Genomic DNA, 16,215 nt, shown 5'->3' with positions numbered 1-16,215 from the left:
TGAAGTCTGCTTTAATGCATTGCAATGTCCAACAAATAAGACTGTTCAGACCATACCTCTCATCCTTTCAGCACAATAAATCTGGACAAAGGCAAAGATAACAGGGATCAGAGACACAAAAATAAGGATGGATTTAAGTATTGCTCTTATAAACTTAGAAAGTTGTTAGAATATTAGGTTTTGCATTGGCAAACATTTTCTGAAGGATACGAAGTCTGACACTCAGATGTCTGTTATTATTTAGTGACTTCAGTTCTCAATGATTTACCAGAAAGCCTCACATTTTATGAGGAACATACCAAAAATATGAGGCAAAAATCTGGAAATTCTGCAAATATCTGGATGGTTGAGAGGTATAGTTCAGGATTATGGGCCTATAGTTTCTGGGGTCAGTAGTAGTGGGGCTACCTTTATGGAGTGGCATCACCAGTGCTGTCCATCATACCTCTGGGACAGAACCTGTAGCCAATTTCAGGTTAAATAACTTATGTAAAAGTTCTTTCAGGGCATGTTTGGTACTATTTATCAAATGTCTCTCTACTGAAATGCCAGCACTCAAAATACCGAGTGCTGAAATGCCCCCAAATAAAGACCAAAAATCCAGAGAAGAGTAAATCTCGAAAATTGTTCTTCTCCTTAAAGCTTCTTTTTGCAAGGGGACAAGCCCCTCACACCATCGTACATATATACACCAACTCCAAGATCACTGTATCTCAGATAAAAGGGAATATTCTGAGAAATGGCTTCTCAGACTTAGTATATGCAAGTCCGATCTTTCAGCCATTTAGTCTCCATGTTTCAGGACTCCCTCTAGTGTGTCCCAACATTTGAAATGATTATTTTATCAAACAGCCATGTATGTAATCTGGTCATGTGGATGAAGTGTTATGGACTTTAGTGAAGATGGAAAGTTTGAGAGCTACAAGGTTAGTATAGCTTTGGATATTCATCTCACAAGTGAAATTTGCTTGGATATTGCAATATCCACTAGGTTTGTGTAGCTTTTGTCATTTAGTATGAGTTTTGTAAATTATTCATTGTTGTTTCTTAGTTTTCTAATATAATTAAAGAAGGATTTGTACTTGTCCTTGGCTTTAGATGCCAGTCTGATTTCATAGACAGACTTAGTATATCTAATAGTCTTTTTAAAATTCTTAGTTATGTTCATAATATGTTTCTTGACTTGGGCTCCTTAGATATACCAATTATTTTAATTAGCTTTTTTCTTTTATTGTAGATTTTCTTTATGTCAGTGGTCCACCTGGATAATTTGTTTTTAAATTTCCCATTATATTTTGATCTGGATGGGATTCATACCTCTCAACCTCTTAGTGCAAGAAATCTGGACAAAGCCTGACAAAATGGGGGGGACAAAGGCCCAAAAATAGGGACAGATTTTAGATATTGCTCTTATAAGCTTGGAAGGTTGCTAGAGTAACATGTTTTATTTTAACATACATTTTCTGAAGGATTTTAAGTCTGAAAACTCAAATATATATCCGTATTTGGTGACTTCAACTATCAGATCATCCCAGTGATTTGCCAGAAAACCACAAATTTTAAGAGAAACACACCAAAAATATGATGCAAAAATCTGGACATTCTGCAGAAATCTGAACAGTTGAGAGGTATGATTGGATTGCCTATTATATACATTTAATTATGTGGGTATAGAACTCCTTTATGAAGCTATCTGCCAAATCAGTGTGTGGGATGATGCTATTATAAGTGAATTTGTAGACTTCATCATAGAATTTGAGGAGATAGATAGTTTTGAGAGAAAATGTTACTAGTGTATGGTCTAACTAATCTGAGAAGAAGTTACTAAGGGAGTTGTGCATGATGGTGCTAAATTTTTAAGTACCAGATCAAGAATATTTTGTCCTCTGTTTGAGCTAGTAACAATCTGGTCTATAGAATTGTTATTTATTAAGGCTGACAACATCTTATCTTGTCCTGTGTTGCTGAAGTATGTACTCCAGTGAATTGATGGGCAGTTAAAGTATCCCAGAGTGATAGAATTCTTATTTATGGGGAGTTCATCCATGACATTTAGAAACCTGGCATGGGGTTCCAGGGTCATAGAAAACTTTCTGTAAAAGGTGATAAACTGATAGTTGATTTTGTTTAGTGTGATTTGGAGTTCATTAACTTCAATTTGTGGGTCTCTGGGAATCAGTCTACAGAGGATATGATTGCTGACAAATATGGATATGCCAAAACATTTGCCATTGAGTCTAAATGCAGGGCAGACACCAAACTCAACTATAGAAGGAGTGTTTTAAACCAAGTTTCAGTGATTACACATATATGAATACCTTCCAAATGCAGGAGTGTCTCAGGGTTGGGCAGCTTGTTGTTTAGACTTCCATCATTCAGTAGAGGCACATTAATTTGACCCTATTTTGACATTGATATGTTTGCTATATTAAAATATTCATTAATTGAACTTTGCATAGAAAAGGCATAAATGAAAAGTAAAAGCTTTATCCAGTATGCAGAAGCCTTTGAACAAGAGCTGCAGGTCATCCTTTGCAAAGCAAGTAGGACTGTCAAGCATCTCATTCCATGCTGACGCTTAACTGGATCCCCTTGAATGACACCAATATTTTTAGCCAATAATTGAAGCTAATTACATTTTCCCTGTACTTAAGCTTAATTCATGAAGAAAGGAGGATTCTGCTCAGTATTAGGGTCTTGTCTGCATCTGGGGACATGCAAAGAGAGCTCAGGCATGTCTCTGCACTCCCACAGAGTTTTTCACTCAAAATCATTTACCTCACATGAACAGCTGCAAAGTCATACTTATTTATATTTTCCTAGTGCAAGGGTCCTAAAGGTCCTTAAGAAGCCTGATATCCTGACACCTGTAAGACAACACACCTGTCACCTTATCTTTGCCCAGCCTAGTGAGTGGGAAAACTGTGTGTTTCTATGGAGTCGCTAATCAGTAAAACATTTTTGCTTGTGCTGTGGTCTGTTGTGGTAGAACTGAGACCCTTTGTTTCATGATGACTTTTTGTAAAATGCGAGATGTTATGTATGCAGTGTTTGATTTTGAGTTTTGCAGAGCCATAATCTTTATGGGTCTAGGAGGCCTAGGTAATGGTTTCTTTACAGTATCAGTATATGATATTAAATTATGTGTCAGAGTTGGTTGCATAGTGTGTGGTGTATTAGTGCAATATTTACAGTCTGTTTTTTATTGTAAGACTGAGGCCTGTACATCTCTCCCTTAGATATTTGCATGTCTCACAGAGTTATTTTCATTTAGTAGGAATTCATTATCTGTGAGCATAAAGAAGTTGCTACACTGTTTTACGATACCTAATGGTGTGAGGATGCCAACACAGGCTGACCTTCTATATTGTCCAGTATGAAGTAAAATAGCTACTTGTCCAATAGATCTCAGGCTGTGAAATGGAGAAAAAGCATCTCTTCTTTTTTCCATACCCCTACAGGCGTACCTCAGGGATCCATTCTTGGTCCTATGCTGTTCAATATCTTTATCAATACCTTTCTCTCTGCCATTCCCAATACCAAAGTAATCCAATATGCAGATGACTCAGCATTAGTCTGCTCTGCCACTAATCTGCCCAAACTTCTAATAAAGACACAGATCGCCTTCTCGACCACCGAGGCCTGGATCCTCCAAAACCACCTTTCTCTAAATGCCAATAAATCCAAAATATTAATATTTCTACCCTCAAAATCCTTCCCTTTTGACAAAACCTCTTTCCAAATTCTAAGCCAAAACAGCACTCATATCGAAGTCATTCCCTATGCTAAATTACTAGGTGTTATTATAGATGAGCACCTAAAATATGACAACCACGTACTTCAAAACATAAAAAAACACCAAAAACTAAGTATGCTTTACAGGAACAATGGCTTCCTCTCACCTCATACTAGAAATACTCTTGCCTCAACTTACCTCCTTCTATCCCTAATGTATGGTGCTCCCCTTCTATCTAACATATCAACCTCCATCACTTCCAAGTTAGAAAACTGTTATAACAAAATTTCCAAATTCACCACTAGCGCCAAATATTGCTCACATCATTGTGTGGTCCTCCACTCTCTAAATTGGCTAGAACTTCCAAACTGTCTGGATTACCTCCAACTGATCACAACTTATAGACTACTCTTCAACCCTACTAAATGCCCCAATCTCTCAAACATCCTTCCCCCTACCTTCCAAATAGAACTCTCAGATCTGAAAAACAAAACTTAATTAGTGTTCATAAACCTTACTGTACTGCTCACCCGGACAACTACTCCTCTCTTTTTCCCCAGCCAAAAAATTGAATTATCTTCCCTCTACTCTAAAGACAATGCAGAATGTGGACATTTTAAAATACATCTTCATTCCTACCTTTTCTACAAATGGAAATGTACTTGTATCCTTCCAACCTAGCCCATCCCTTACTTTCTCATACCTCCCTTCCAGCCCTATAATCTCCTTCTATTACCAAGCTATATTCCATCTATTTTACACTATCATTGTTTAACATATAAGAACTGATACTGCCCACAAACAAATACCTATCTAAATAGCAACCATTCTTCGTCTTGGAATGTTTGATGTGTTCCACTAGGTTATTATAAACATGTTTTCAAACGTGTTACTGTTTAGTACATGATATTTTTGATTGACGTTCTTATGTTACTATTGTAAATATTTTTCTTTGTATTTGCATTTGCATTTGTATTTTGCATTTGTAGTTTTAATTGTATTTTGTATTTTTGCTTGTATTTTGTATTATGTAGCTTTTCTCCTCAGAGCTCCATTGAAAACAGGCTCTCTGAGCCCAGTGGACTTCCCTAATCATCAAACTGGAAATAAATAAATAAATAAATAAATAAAACTTGATTGATTTAAAGAGAGTTGTAGAATTTAAATAAAAAAAAGATTAATCATGTGTTGAGCCAATTATTAGTTAAGGGATGGATGGTGCAGTTATATATGTATGCCTTTTTAAGTAACTTGAGACTATATGTAACTGTGAAAGAAAAGAGTGTTAATTTACAGCGGTGTGGAGCTATTTGTCATGGCTGTGGACTAAGCTGGGCAATGGAATGCATCAAGGGGTTGCTACAAGCTACTTGCAAGTTGCTAGTGACCAGCTCTGTATATTATGTAGGTATCCACAGCTTGCTGAACCTGTACATAATAGGAGCATACCTCTCAACTATATTATAATAAATATTTTTGGTATGTACCGCATAAAAATTGTGGTTTTTCTGGATTTTTGTGGCAAATCAGTGAGGACTGAATTCACTAAATAATGAAAGACATTCGAGTTTCAAACTTCATAGCCTTCAGAAAATGCATGGTAACACAAGGCCTTTTATTCTAGCAACTTTATAAGAGCAATATTTAAAATTTGTCCCTAGTTTTGGGGCTTTGTCACCTCATTATTTTTGGCTTTGTCCAGCTTATTTGTTCTAAGAGGTTGAGATGGATGAGCAGGGGTCTAATCACTGACTGGATTTGGGTGAGTTTGGTTATATGAGGCACAACTGTAACTGAAAGTGCATGCATCTATGGAATGTGCATTATAAACCCACTGCACTAAGTGCAGTACTACACAATATAAATTAAGCAGGGAAAATGAATGAGCCTATAAAAAAAACAGCTAATGTTCTAATCAATATTGTTCAACTTCCCAGAACTGCAGCAATCATCCTCACCAGACGTAACCACAATAAGAGGTAGAAGACTCACACATTTTGCAAAAATGGATTGTTTGATGTAAGTTTGAAAAGTAACTAAAACCCAGCAGATAAATGCAGTAGAATTGATTAATCCACTTAACAAAACAGAAACCACACGAAAAGGTGTGCAGACTGTAAAACAAATTAAAATGATAGCTGTACCTTCAAATTCAGAAAAAAAAAACAGTAAAAATACATAATATTCCAAATTTAATAATCAAATTTAAATTTTGTAAGAGTGATTAGGAGAACATTACATTGTAATTAGTATACATAGTATTACCTTTAGGACTTTAATTATTTAGTAAATATGATGAGAAATACGTATATGTTTACTTAACCTATTAGTTTAAAATTTGTGTGATCTGTGCATAACATGTATTGAAATTTTATCATTTGTAATGGTGTTTCGTTTAATGAATATTAAAGAAGAAGAAAAGACAGCTACTTTGTATGAGTACCATATCCTGTCACTAATTAGATTGTTTTTCATATTCACAGACGAGGAATCCAGGAACGTATTCACAGTCGTAAATGAACACTCTAAGGTGTTTATTCTTGCAAACAAGGTAAGTGAAGGAAAACAAGGTAAGTGAAGAAAGTAGAAAACTGACAACCATAGTGACACGCTTCGACACTAGTTGCCACAGCATGTGGCTTTTCTTTGTCACATTTCTGGCTTAAGCCTGAATAAAATGGTTAAGTCTGAAATCATTATCGAATATCCTTTGGAAAATGTGTTGAATTAACTGTAATGGTTATTCAGGATGGTCAAATGTACAATGTCTAATCTTTAAAGGAGGTAAAGGGGAAACATCAGAGGAATTATGGAGCCCAAGTAGGTACCATATTTAAAAAGAAACACGAATAAGATTCATGCAGATATGAACACAAGTTGAAGAAGGCAGATGGATGGCTTGGGAGAAATATGAGGAAACATTTTTCTGCAAAAGACTGCAAAATGGTAATAGGTTTTAGAACAACTTTATTTAGGAGACCCCCCCCCCCCCAAAAAAAAAAATAGTGATGGAGATCAAAATGTATTTATTTACTGAATATGTTAACAGGGTAGAAGCTATTTTACATCAGAAAGGCAGAGTGAAAGTGACGGTAACATTTACTACAAACAGAAAAGTTAACAGATAAACACATTTGTTTAAAAGAACTAGGCAATAGTGTGTAGGTATAGTCTGTTTTTTTATCCAGATGAAATGTTCAGATTGCAGCATTATTAACTATTTTTTAATTTCTTCAAGTCTTTTGGGTTCCTAATACCATGACTGGAATGGACCCCATTCCTAAGTCAAGGTATGATTGAAGTTCGCAAAATTAGTATTGTTTCAATCTTTGATGTTAGCCAGAATTGCTCTTTGCAGGACACGGTACTCATACAATTTGTCCAATAATGACTCTTTCTGCAATTCGTATGGAGTCACATCTACTGATAACATATCCAAGTACAATTGTAAATTCTTTTTTATAAGACCAGCTGCTCCTACTACTATTGGAACTGTCTGGGTATCCTTCTTCCACACTGCTCTTGTTTCCACCTGCAACTCCTGCTATTTTATGACTGTGTCTCTCTGTATGTAAGACACTGTAGTCACTGTCACTGGGTGTGGTGATTTCAATGATCAATGCTACTTTTGTCTTCTTTTCATGCATTACTATATCTGGTTTTCTTGTATCTGTTTTTTTGAACTGTTGGTAATGGGTGATCTCATATGATATTTATTTAACATTTGTTAACGGGAAAGTCCGACTTGGAGCGAAGCCAATTTTCAGCAGAGGCCCGGAGAGAAATGCTCCAGATGCATGTCTTTGTACTGTAGGAAGAAACCAGAGCACCCGGAGGAAACCCACACAAATGCAGGGAGGACATGCAGACTCTACACAGAAGGCAGCCCAGCCAAGAATCGAACCGGTGAGCCTCTTGCTGTGAGGCGACAATGGTACCAATGCACCACTGCGCCATCCAATGATATAAACTTCATAATTTTCTATAATGTGTTGTGGCTCATGTTTGCAGTGTTTTTCAGCTATTTCAATATTGTAATGTTTGCACAATCCCCAAGGCAACAGTCTTGCCACATTATTATGTCTTTCAGTATACAGTCCTTCTGCCATTAATATATCACAACCAGCAACAAGATGTGCGACTGTTTCCAATTCTGTTTTACAAAATCTACATTTGTCTGTTTCTCCAACATGTTCAATGGACTTTGTAAATCGACATGTATGTACTCCACTATCTTGGGCAGCCAATATTAACCTTTTGTCTTTTGGTTTCAATTCACCTCTCCTTAAATATTCCTAAGTTCGATCCTGCCCAACATGAGGTTGTTCCAAGAGTTTTCTATACTTACAACTATATTTATGCATTTTCCACATTTCTTGCCTTCGCATCTGATCCTTCACCTTATATTATTTCTTTTGTTTTTTGGCACATTCAGTTGCTGCCTGATGTTTAGTTACTTCTGGTTTGATTTCCATTCTTGTGTGATGCCGATATGCATCTGCTAAATTAAGCAGGAAAGTTATCTTAAACTTTTTCTCCTTATGTTTCAAAACTTTCACTACATTTGGGTCATGTGAGGTCAGCAGATATGTAAGCAGTCCCATGATTGCATATCTAGACATGTAATCAATTTCGAAGAGGCCCATGCCTCATTCAGAATGAGGCATATTTAGTCTTGGTATGCACTGAGCATGAAGCATCCTTCTTGTTTTCCTGTCCAACCTATCCAACAGCTTTTGGGGTCAGTCAGTCACTCCAAAACTGTGAGTTAGGACAGGAAGAGCAAATTGGTTTATAGAATGAACTTTGTTCCTAGAGTCAATGGTGTTTCCAGTATTAATTTAAGTCTTCTAAAATATTCCTAACTAAGTTTTATTTGCATTTGGTAATATTTTACTGTTATTGCTGATCCTTCACCAATTCCCAAATATTTATACACTCCATCTTGCTCAAGTTCTTTTACATCACATTCCTGTCCCAGACTGATGGTTTCTTGGTGCTGCAGCTTTCCTGCTTTAAAGATTGTTTTTACACATTTATCAAGACCAAATCCCATTCTTATATCATTTGAAAATATTTTGACCATTTGCAGTTGTGCTTTCAGTTTCTCATCTGATGAACTATACAATTTTAAATCATCTACAAAAAGAAGATGAGAAGTCTTTACACTTTGTTGTTTTCTGGGAGCCAACAGACAGCTTAACGGGTTAAGGGCAAGATAAAAGAGCAGTGGTGACAGAGTCACCCTGGAATATCACCCTTTGAATTTTTATCCCTGTAATAATAATTTCTCCTTCATCATGGCTTATCTGCAAAATAGGTTGCTACTATTACATGGTTGCTGTAGAGTAGGGTGTATCTTATACATTTTTAAGCACTCTTTTATCCATGAATTTGGGATCAAGTTGAATGCTTTTTTGCAATCTGGGGGATTTTAGAGATAGGGGCTGGAAGTAGTTGTGAAAATTCAATGAAGTAATCTGGTGTAGAAAGGTTTCTGCTGCAGACAGAACTGCATTATCAATTACGGAGTTGTTAAAGGGGGGGCATCCTGTAACTTGATTTACTAGGTTCGAGAATTGTTTTGTGTTGTCAAGCAGAGCTTTCTGAAAGGCTTGAAGATGCATAGCTTTACGTTGGCTAGTGTTCTGTTGATTATATTTCTAAGAGTATAAATCTCTCTCTTTTTTTTTTTTTTGGAAGAGGAGGAGTGTTACAGATTTCCAAGCAATATATCTTAGCTTTAATAGGGCTAATAATTCTTTAGTTAACCTGTTAAAAATAGGGTGACAGTTAGCTATCTTTCTGACACCAGGATATGCGCTGTAACAATAACATGCACTTCAGACTGCTGTAAGCAGTTTATCAGTGTTTCATTTTTTTCTGCTCTTAAGGGGTGGGGTGCTAGTGCAGGAACTGGCACAGGGTGCTGATAGTGGCCCATGTGAGGGTGAATCACCTGCAAAGGATGCAATTGCTGTGTATATACCTGTGGCTGGAAACACTGGTCTGGTATTTTACCATTACCCAGAATGATGTTGAGATTCAAAGATAAGATAATTGGCTTTAATAATTGGCTATGTAGTTGGTGTCATTCTAGAGGAATCCAGTACATGTCAGCTTGGGATGCGATGGCTGACAAGCCTTCCTACTTTGGCAGGAATAGCCTTTACCTCTTTTACCTAGGCTTTTGCATACTGGATAAAGCCTTTGCTGTCCCCATAGTGTATTTTTAGGCAGAGTCCATCTGATGGACATTCCAACCTAGTAAATTCTAATTGGAACAAATGAATGTGGCTCTGCTCAATTTTAGGAGTCTTAACAAAATAAATATGCCTGACTTGAGGCTTTCCTGCAATTTGAACACATTCATATATGTATAGTTACAGAAACATGGTATCAGAACAATCTATCACATCTTCAGACCTACTGGTAGTTGTGGGGGAGTATTAGTATTTGTCAAGGATATCATCACCTCATGACAGATTCTGTGGGATACCACATGTGAACACCTAGAAGTGCAAATCATCCTAAACGAGACTAATTGTCACTTTATAGCTAACTATACAACATCCTCTGTGTCCCCTTCTGAGCATGATAGCTATCTCAACACATTAGTTGAAATTCCTATTAAACAAAAGACCTTTCTACTGGGGGACTTCAACTAGCCATCAATAAACTGACTGACATACACTGCCAATGGTCAGCATGCCCAGCGCTTACTCGACATAAAAAATGCTAACTCTTTCACAAATAGCCATCCTTTTAATAGCCCCAATATCTTGGCTCATGTCCTTACAAATATGGCCACTTCTTGCACAACTCCATATTTATCATCATGTATTGTTAAATAAGACCATAATTTAGTGACCTTTTCCTTTAAAACCGGTGGTACTTCCCCTGTAAATAGTTCTGTGTTAAGGATTTCTCAAAAAGAAACCTTCTTCAGTTACTTGATGACTTAAATAAATTCTGCTGTAATCCTTCTCTGAAGGATCCCATTGCTCAAGCTGCTACCTAAGCCTCTGACTTCTACTCCCACATAAATAGTTATATTGATAAGGCAGTCCCTATCTGTAACAAATATAATGAGAAGTTTAAAAAACAACCCCCTGTAGTGGAATACCTGTATAAATAAATTATATAACAAGACAAAGAAACTGCTTAATGCTTATAAGAGGTCTCAATTTAACTACTTTAACAGCACACTTAAGCAAACTAAGAAAACAGTTTAAGGGAACTGTTATGAAGGCCAATTCATTTATGCATTTATTTATTTATCTGACATTTGTTGACTGTGAAAGTTTGACTGGGCTAGTGCCCCTATTTCAGTGGCATCCCAGGGAGAAAAGCTCCAAAGAAGAAACACATAAGCTTAATTATAATTCATAATTTCCACAAAGAAACAAAAAATGCATAACTACAATTTAAGTATAACATCCAGTAGCACTATACACTTAAGGGAAAGCATAATAAAAATATACACTGAGCAGGAGTGGCTCGTGCTATTGGGCTGCAGCACTGCAGCCCCCCAGCTGTAAAAAAAGAAAATAAAACCAGCTGTAAAAAAGAAAGAAAACAATAAAAACAAATACGAGTCCGGAACTTCACGCAGCGCACTCCCGATATCCGGACTGCTGGTGAGACAGTCCAGATTAGGAAGACAGCATTCAACAGCAGAGATTCCATAAATCTATGTAGTTGCAACTGCATAGACTGGAAGGAGATCAGACTGCAATGTCTGCAGGCTGGGTAGTAGATTGCTCTTGTGGGCTTTTTACTGCAGGAATAAACTTTGCAGCTAGCATGTGTGTATGTGCATGTGATGCCCCAGTTAAATATACCTGGTGACTAGAGAGAACTCAGGAAATATACCTGGTGGCTAGACTCAAACCCTGTACCTTGGGACCAGGTAGCAAGAGCTTGAATTCCCTACCCACCACCACTTATGAAATTTTTGCCTCATATTTTTGTTCTTACAAAATGTGTGGTTTTCTGGATTTTAAATTCACTAAATAATGACAGGCATTTGAATTTCAGACTTCCTATTCTTCAGAAAGTACATGGTAACACAAAGCCTTTTCTAGGTTCATAGGTTCATAGGTAGGTACTAAGCTATCTGCCCGAGGGCATTTATAAGCCTAGCCAGAGTGTGTCGGCTTTCGCCACCCCATTAATTAATTAACTGATCATCTGTCAAGCAGAGCCAATGAAGTGATCCCAGGGGTGTATTTTCTGTTACCCATCCACTAGTCAAGGTTTCTCTTGAAGAGTGTTAGTGAAAGGCTCTGCCTGATGTAATTTGGAATTTTGTTCCAAAGCATGGGGAGTCTCTGTGACAGGAATCTATCCCTCCAGCATGTTCTATTTATTGCTGTGGTGAGGTTTATCTCACTAGAGCACGTGGCTCACAGTGACTAGGATTTCTTTAGGTAGAGCATGTCCATCAATTCTGAGTTGGACATGGCTTTGTAAGTCAGGCAGAGATCACCTCTGGGTAAGCGATATGCCACTAAGTACAGCCGGAGTTTTTTCAGTCGGGCTGCATAGGACATATGTTTGAGGCCAATAATCCTCTTGGTGAGGTACTTTTGTGGTCTTTCCAGCTGTTGGAAGTGTCTTGTGAGGTACATCCCCAATGGGGCATTGTACTCTATGATGGGTCTAATGATTGACGAGTAGAGGGGCACTATAACCTCTTTATTTCTAGATGTGAACCCTTTAGTAATTAGATGGGCCACATAGAAGGATTTCCTAACTACTCTGGCAATATGATTGTCAAAGGAGAGATTACTATCTACCTGGGTCCCCAGATCTCTTATTACCTCTTCTGTATTAAGGGGGCCGCCACCTATGTGGTAATTCATGGGTGTTTTGTTTTTCCCAAATGGGATGACTATGCATTTTTTGGCATTTAGCTTGAGGCCATGACTTTGACACCAGGTGTCCGTCTCAGTAAGGCCCTTTTGGAGGGTGTCCGTGTCAGTCGGAGAGTCAATTATGGCTCTCAGTTTGCAGTCATCAGTGAACTTGGTTAGCCATAGTCCTCCTGTGTTTGCCTGTACTTCTGAGAAGTATATGCTGAACAGTAGGGGTCCCAGGACAGAGCCTTGTGGGACACCACTTGTGACTGGCTTCGAGTCGGACCTGGAGCCCACTATTCTTACCGTGTGAGTTCTGTCTGTAAGCCAGTTGGCAACCCATTTCGTGACGTAGGGGTTTATGTTCAGGCTGGTGAGTTTTTCTGTAATACCTGAGTGAGGAATGGTGTCAAAAGCCTTGGTGAGGTCAAGGTAGGCTGTGTGACCCACCTTTCTCTCATCTATGGCCTTGGTGACTGTCTCGAAGAAGTCAACCAGGTTTAGTAGGCATGATCTGCCCTTAACAAAGACGAACTGGGTCGAGCCAAGTGTTTGGATGTTCCCAATGTCTTTGTTAATGAGTTCCATAGCCTTGCAGACCAAGCTAATCAGGCTTATGGGGCAATCGTTACCAGGGTCAGTTTTGGCCCTCCTTTGTGGAGAGGAATAACCATTGCTGTGCACCATTCTATGGGCAGGTAGCCTGTGGAGAGGCTGAGGTTGAACAGCGTGTTTAGGTGGGGGGTTAGTTTGTTCTGTAGTTCATGCAAGACACAGCCTGGGACACCATCTGGTCCCATTGACGCTGTGTTTTTGGCTTTTGAAAGGGCTGTTTTCACCTGTGCGTCTGTGATTTTTGGGACTACACTTTTCCGGTATTGTTGTGGGCCCTTTTGGAGGTGAGAGGGGGGTGAAGTTTGCACTGACTCTATCTGCCAGGATGTTGGCAATATCAGTAGGTTCAGTATATTTTGTGCTATTTTGCACTAGTTCAGTGCATATCTGTGAGTTGCCACATAGATTCTTAGCATAGCTAAAGAGGGCTTTGAGGTTATCTTTTGAATCCTTGGCTATTTTTCTTTCGAAGTTAGCTTTGGATGATTTCATGAGAGACCTTAGTTTCTTACTGATACTGATCAGGGATTTCTTTCCTTCTTGGGATTTGCATTTTTTTAACTAGTTTCCTCCTTCTATTGTATAGCTTGTTTATTGCAGGGGTCCACCAAACTGGTTTCCTTCTCTTAGAGGAGTAAGTCTTGGTTTTGCTAGGGATGGCATGATCCATGCATCCTTGTAGGTGCTCATAGAGTGCATTTGTAAAGGTTTCTGCATCTTGGGCAGCGTTATCCTTTAGTGTGGGGGCTGTGAAACTTACCACCTCTGTCTTAAGTAAGGTGAAGTTTGCTTTAGAAAAGTTTTTTACTGTGTTTTTTTTAGTTGGGGGTGGTGGTGGCGTGTGGATTTCCAGAGTGATTAGTTTATGGTCTGATCTAACCAGTGACGGGTTGACCTCCAGTGTGGAACACATGTAGCCCATGTTGGTGATGACCAGGTCCAATATGTTTTCACCTCTGGTAGGAGAGTTTACCAGCTGATCCAGGGCGTATGAGTTGATGAATTCCAGGAAGCACTGGGCCTGGGAATTTGTACTCGAGTAGTTTTCCCAGTGAATGGTAGGGTAATTGAAATCGCCCAATATCAGGGTGTTCGGTAGGACCTTCATGTTTTCCTGTGTCTCCAGAAAGGTGGAGTGGTAGTCCTGGGTCATGGAGGGTGGTCTGTAGCAGGCCACAATTTGCATTGCAGATTTGCCCAATGTTAGTTGCACATGGATGATCTCAGAGGTATCATGCTGCACCACTAACCTGGAGGTGTAGGTATCCTTGATAAATATGGATTCCTTTTGTGTTTCGGTCCGTGTTTTGAGGCCGAAACATGTGATATGATTTGTAGCTCGGTAGTGCTGGGGTGCTGTCTGGAGCCTTGAACCAGGTTTCAGTTACTGCACAGATGTCGACATTCTCCATACTGAGGAGTGCTTCGAGCTCGTGCATTTTGAGATTTAAACTCCTGGCGTTGAGTAGCATAACCCTTATTTTTTTATTTGTGCTGTTTATGGAGGTGGGTTTGACTTTTGAGCCTTGCCTAAAAAAGGCACTATGGGGGCAGCAAGAGCCTTGGTCAGTATTCGAAAGCCTAGGGGTGACAGGTGCAAGCCATCTCTTACGAAGCAACACGGCTTGTCGAACATGTCATCCCAGGCTGACAGACACTGGATCTCCTTTGAATGACACCAGAAGCTTAGCCAATTGTTGAAATTGATAATTTTTTCTTTACACTGAGGTATCATTCTTGGTGAGGGCAGGATGCTACTCAGGGCCAGGGTCATACCAGCTGGGCTTCATGATCAGAGAGCTCTTCCATGTCTCTTTTCATGTAGTCCAGGCAGGTACATCTCAGGTCATTCACACCAACATGAACAATGACAGAGTCATATTTGTACTTGTTCTGGAGTGACCTGAGTGCTTGTGTTATGTGGCAGATTCTGGCTCCCGACAGGCAGCTAACAGTAACTTTCTGCTTGTCCAGCCTAGTGAGTGGGACGTCAGTGTACCTGACTATAGAGTCACCTATTACTAGTGTGTTAGGTATGTTATTTCACCTTAAGGGCTGTGATTGTGTGGCACACTGATTTTGCGTTTTATGTGTTGTCTGGTTTGTGACGAAAAGTGCAGGTTGTTTAGGTGTCTGCTTTGGACGTCTCTGATGCTTTTGCAAGTTTTTATTTAGAGCCTCCGAGTATGATTTTGCGTATTTAAGTGTATTTTTTGCCAGTGCTGTTTTAGTAGGTCTGTGTGCAGCTGGAGGTGTGGTGCAAGTGTTAACCTTCTCCTCTTGACTGTCTGTTCCAGTCTTAGGTGGAGACAGCTTAGCTTCCAGTTTGGCTGTATAATTGCATCTCTCGCATATGTTAGTGTTTTGTGGTTGGAGGAGAGGGTTGTTTGTGTACATGAGGCAGTTGTAACATTGCCTCAGGATACCCAGATTCACCAGCTGAACTGGAGAGTGCACCTGAAGTTGCCCTTTGGTCATGCCTGAATAGTAGAGTGAGCTGCTTAGTCGCTTGGTTGGTGAGAGGTGAATAAAGATCCTTGTCCTGCTGGGCAATCAGTGTCAGGGTATATTAGTGCTTGCTACTAGGTCTGAGCAAGTGCTGGGCTGTAAGATGCCTTTTGAGTGCTTAGGTTGAGAGTTAGACTAGTTTCAAAGGAAAAACTGAAGAGGAGACTTAGTGGAGTTGGGAATAAATTCAACCGTAGCTAACAGGCACTGCCCAGTACGCAAAACTGTGCAAATGCGGTTTTTATAGTAGGGAAATGAAAGAGATAGAAATTAGCCCAAAATGGCCAATAAACTACTAACTTCTGGGCTGGAACCACTCCTCCAGGGACAGATAGGTTGCTAAAAGCTCCCCTCTCTCACAGGTGAACAGAGAAACTTCCTTCTATCCAAGTAAGGTATGGGCAACTCAGAAACTAGTATCACAGCCCTGAATTCAGCACTAGCCTGAAAACTGGACTGTACTAGCTTAGAAAGGCAAGAAACAAGGATTATTTT

At 39.1% G+C, this 16,215-nt stretch overlaps 1 protein-coding gene across 1 annotated transcript in view; it reads left to right on the top strand.

Annotated features, from left to right (window-relative positions):
• Positions 1-16,215, top strand: part of LOC122799750 (kinesin-II 85 kDa subunit-like) — an 888,373-nt gene that overhangs the window by 83,773 nt on the left and 788,385 nt on the right. Inside the window, exon 3 of the mRNA XM_044069019.1 lies at positions 6,220-6,287. Within this exon, the coding sequence (XP_043924954.1) occupies positions 6,220-6,287 (68 nt within the window). The remainder of the gene's footprint in view (positions 1-6,219; positions 6,288-16,215) is intronic.

Source organism: Protopterus annectens, chromosome 4.part0, assembly GCF_019279795.1.
Source record: "Protopterus annectens isolate FY-2018-M chromosome 4.part0, PAN1.0, whole genome shotgun sequence".
In the NCBI taxonomy this organism is placed as follows: domain Eukaryota; kingdom Metazoa; phylum Chordata; order Ceratodontiformes; family Protopteridae; genus Protopterus; species Protopterus annectens.
The sequence above is the reverse complement of the archived record's forward strand: the minus strand, read 5'-3'. Positions and strand labels throughout refer to the sequence as shown.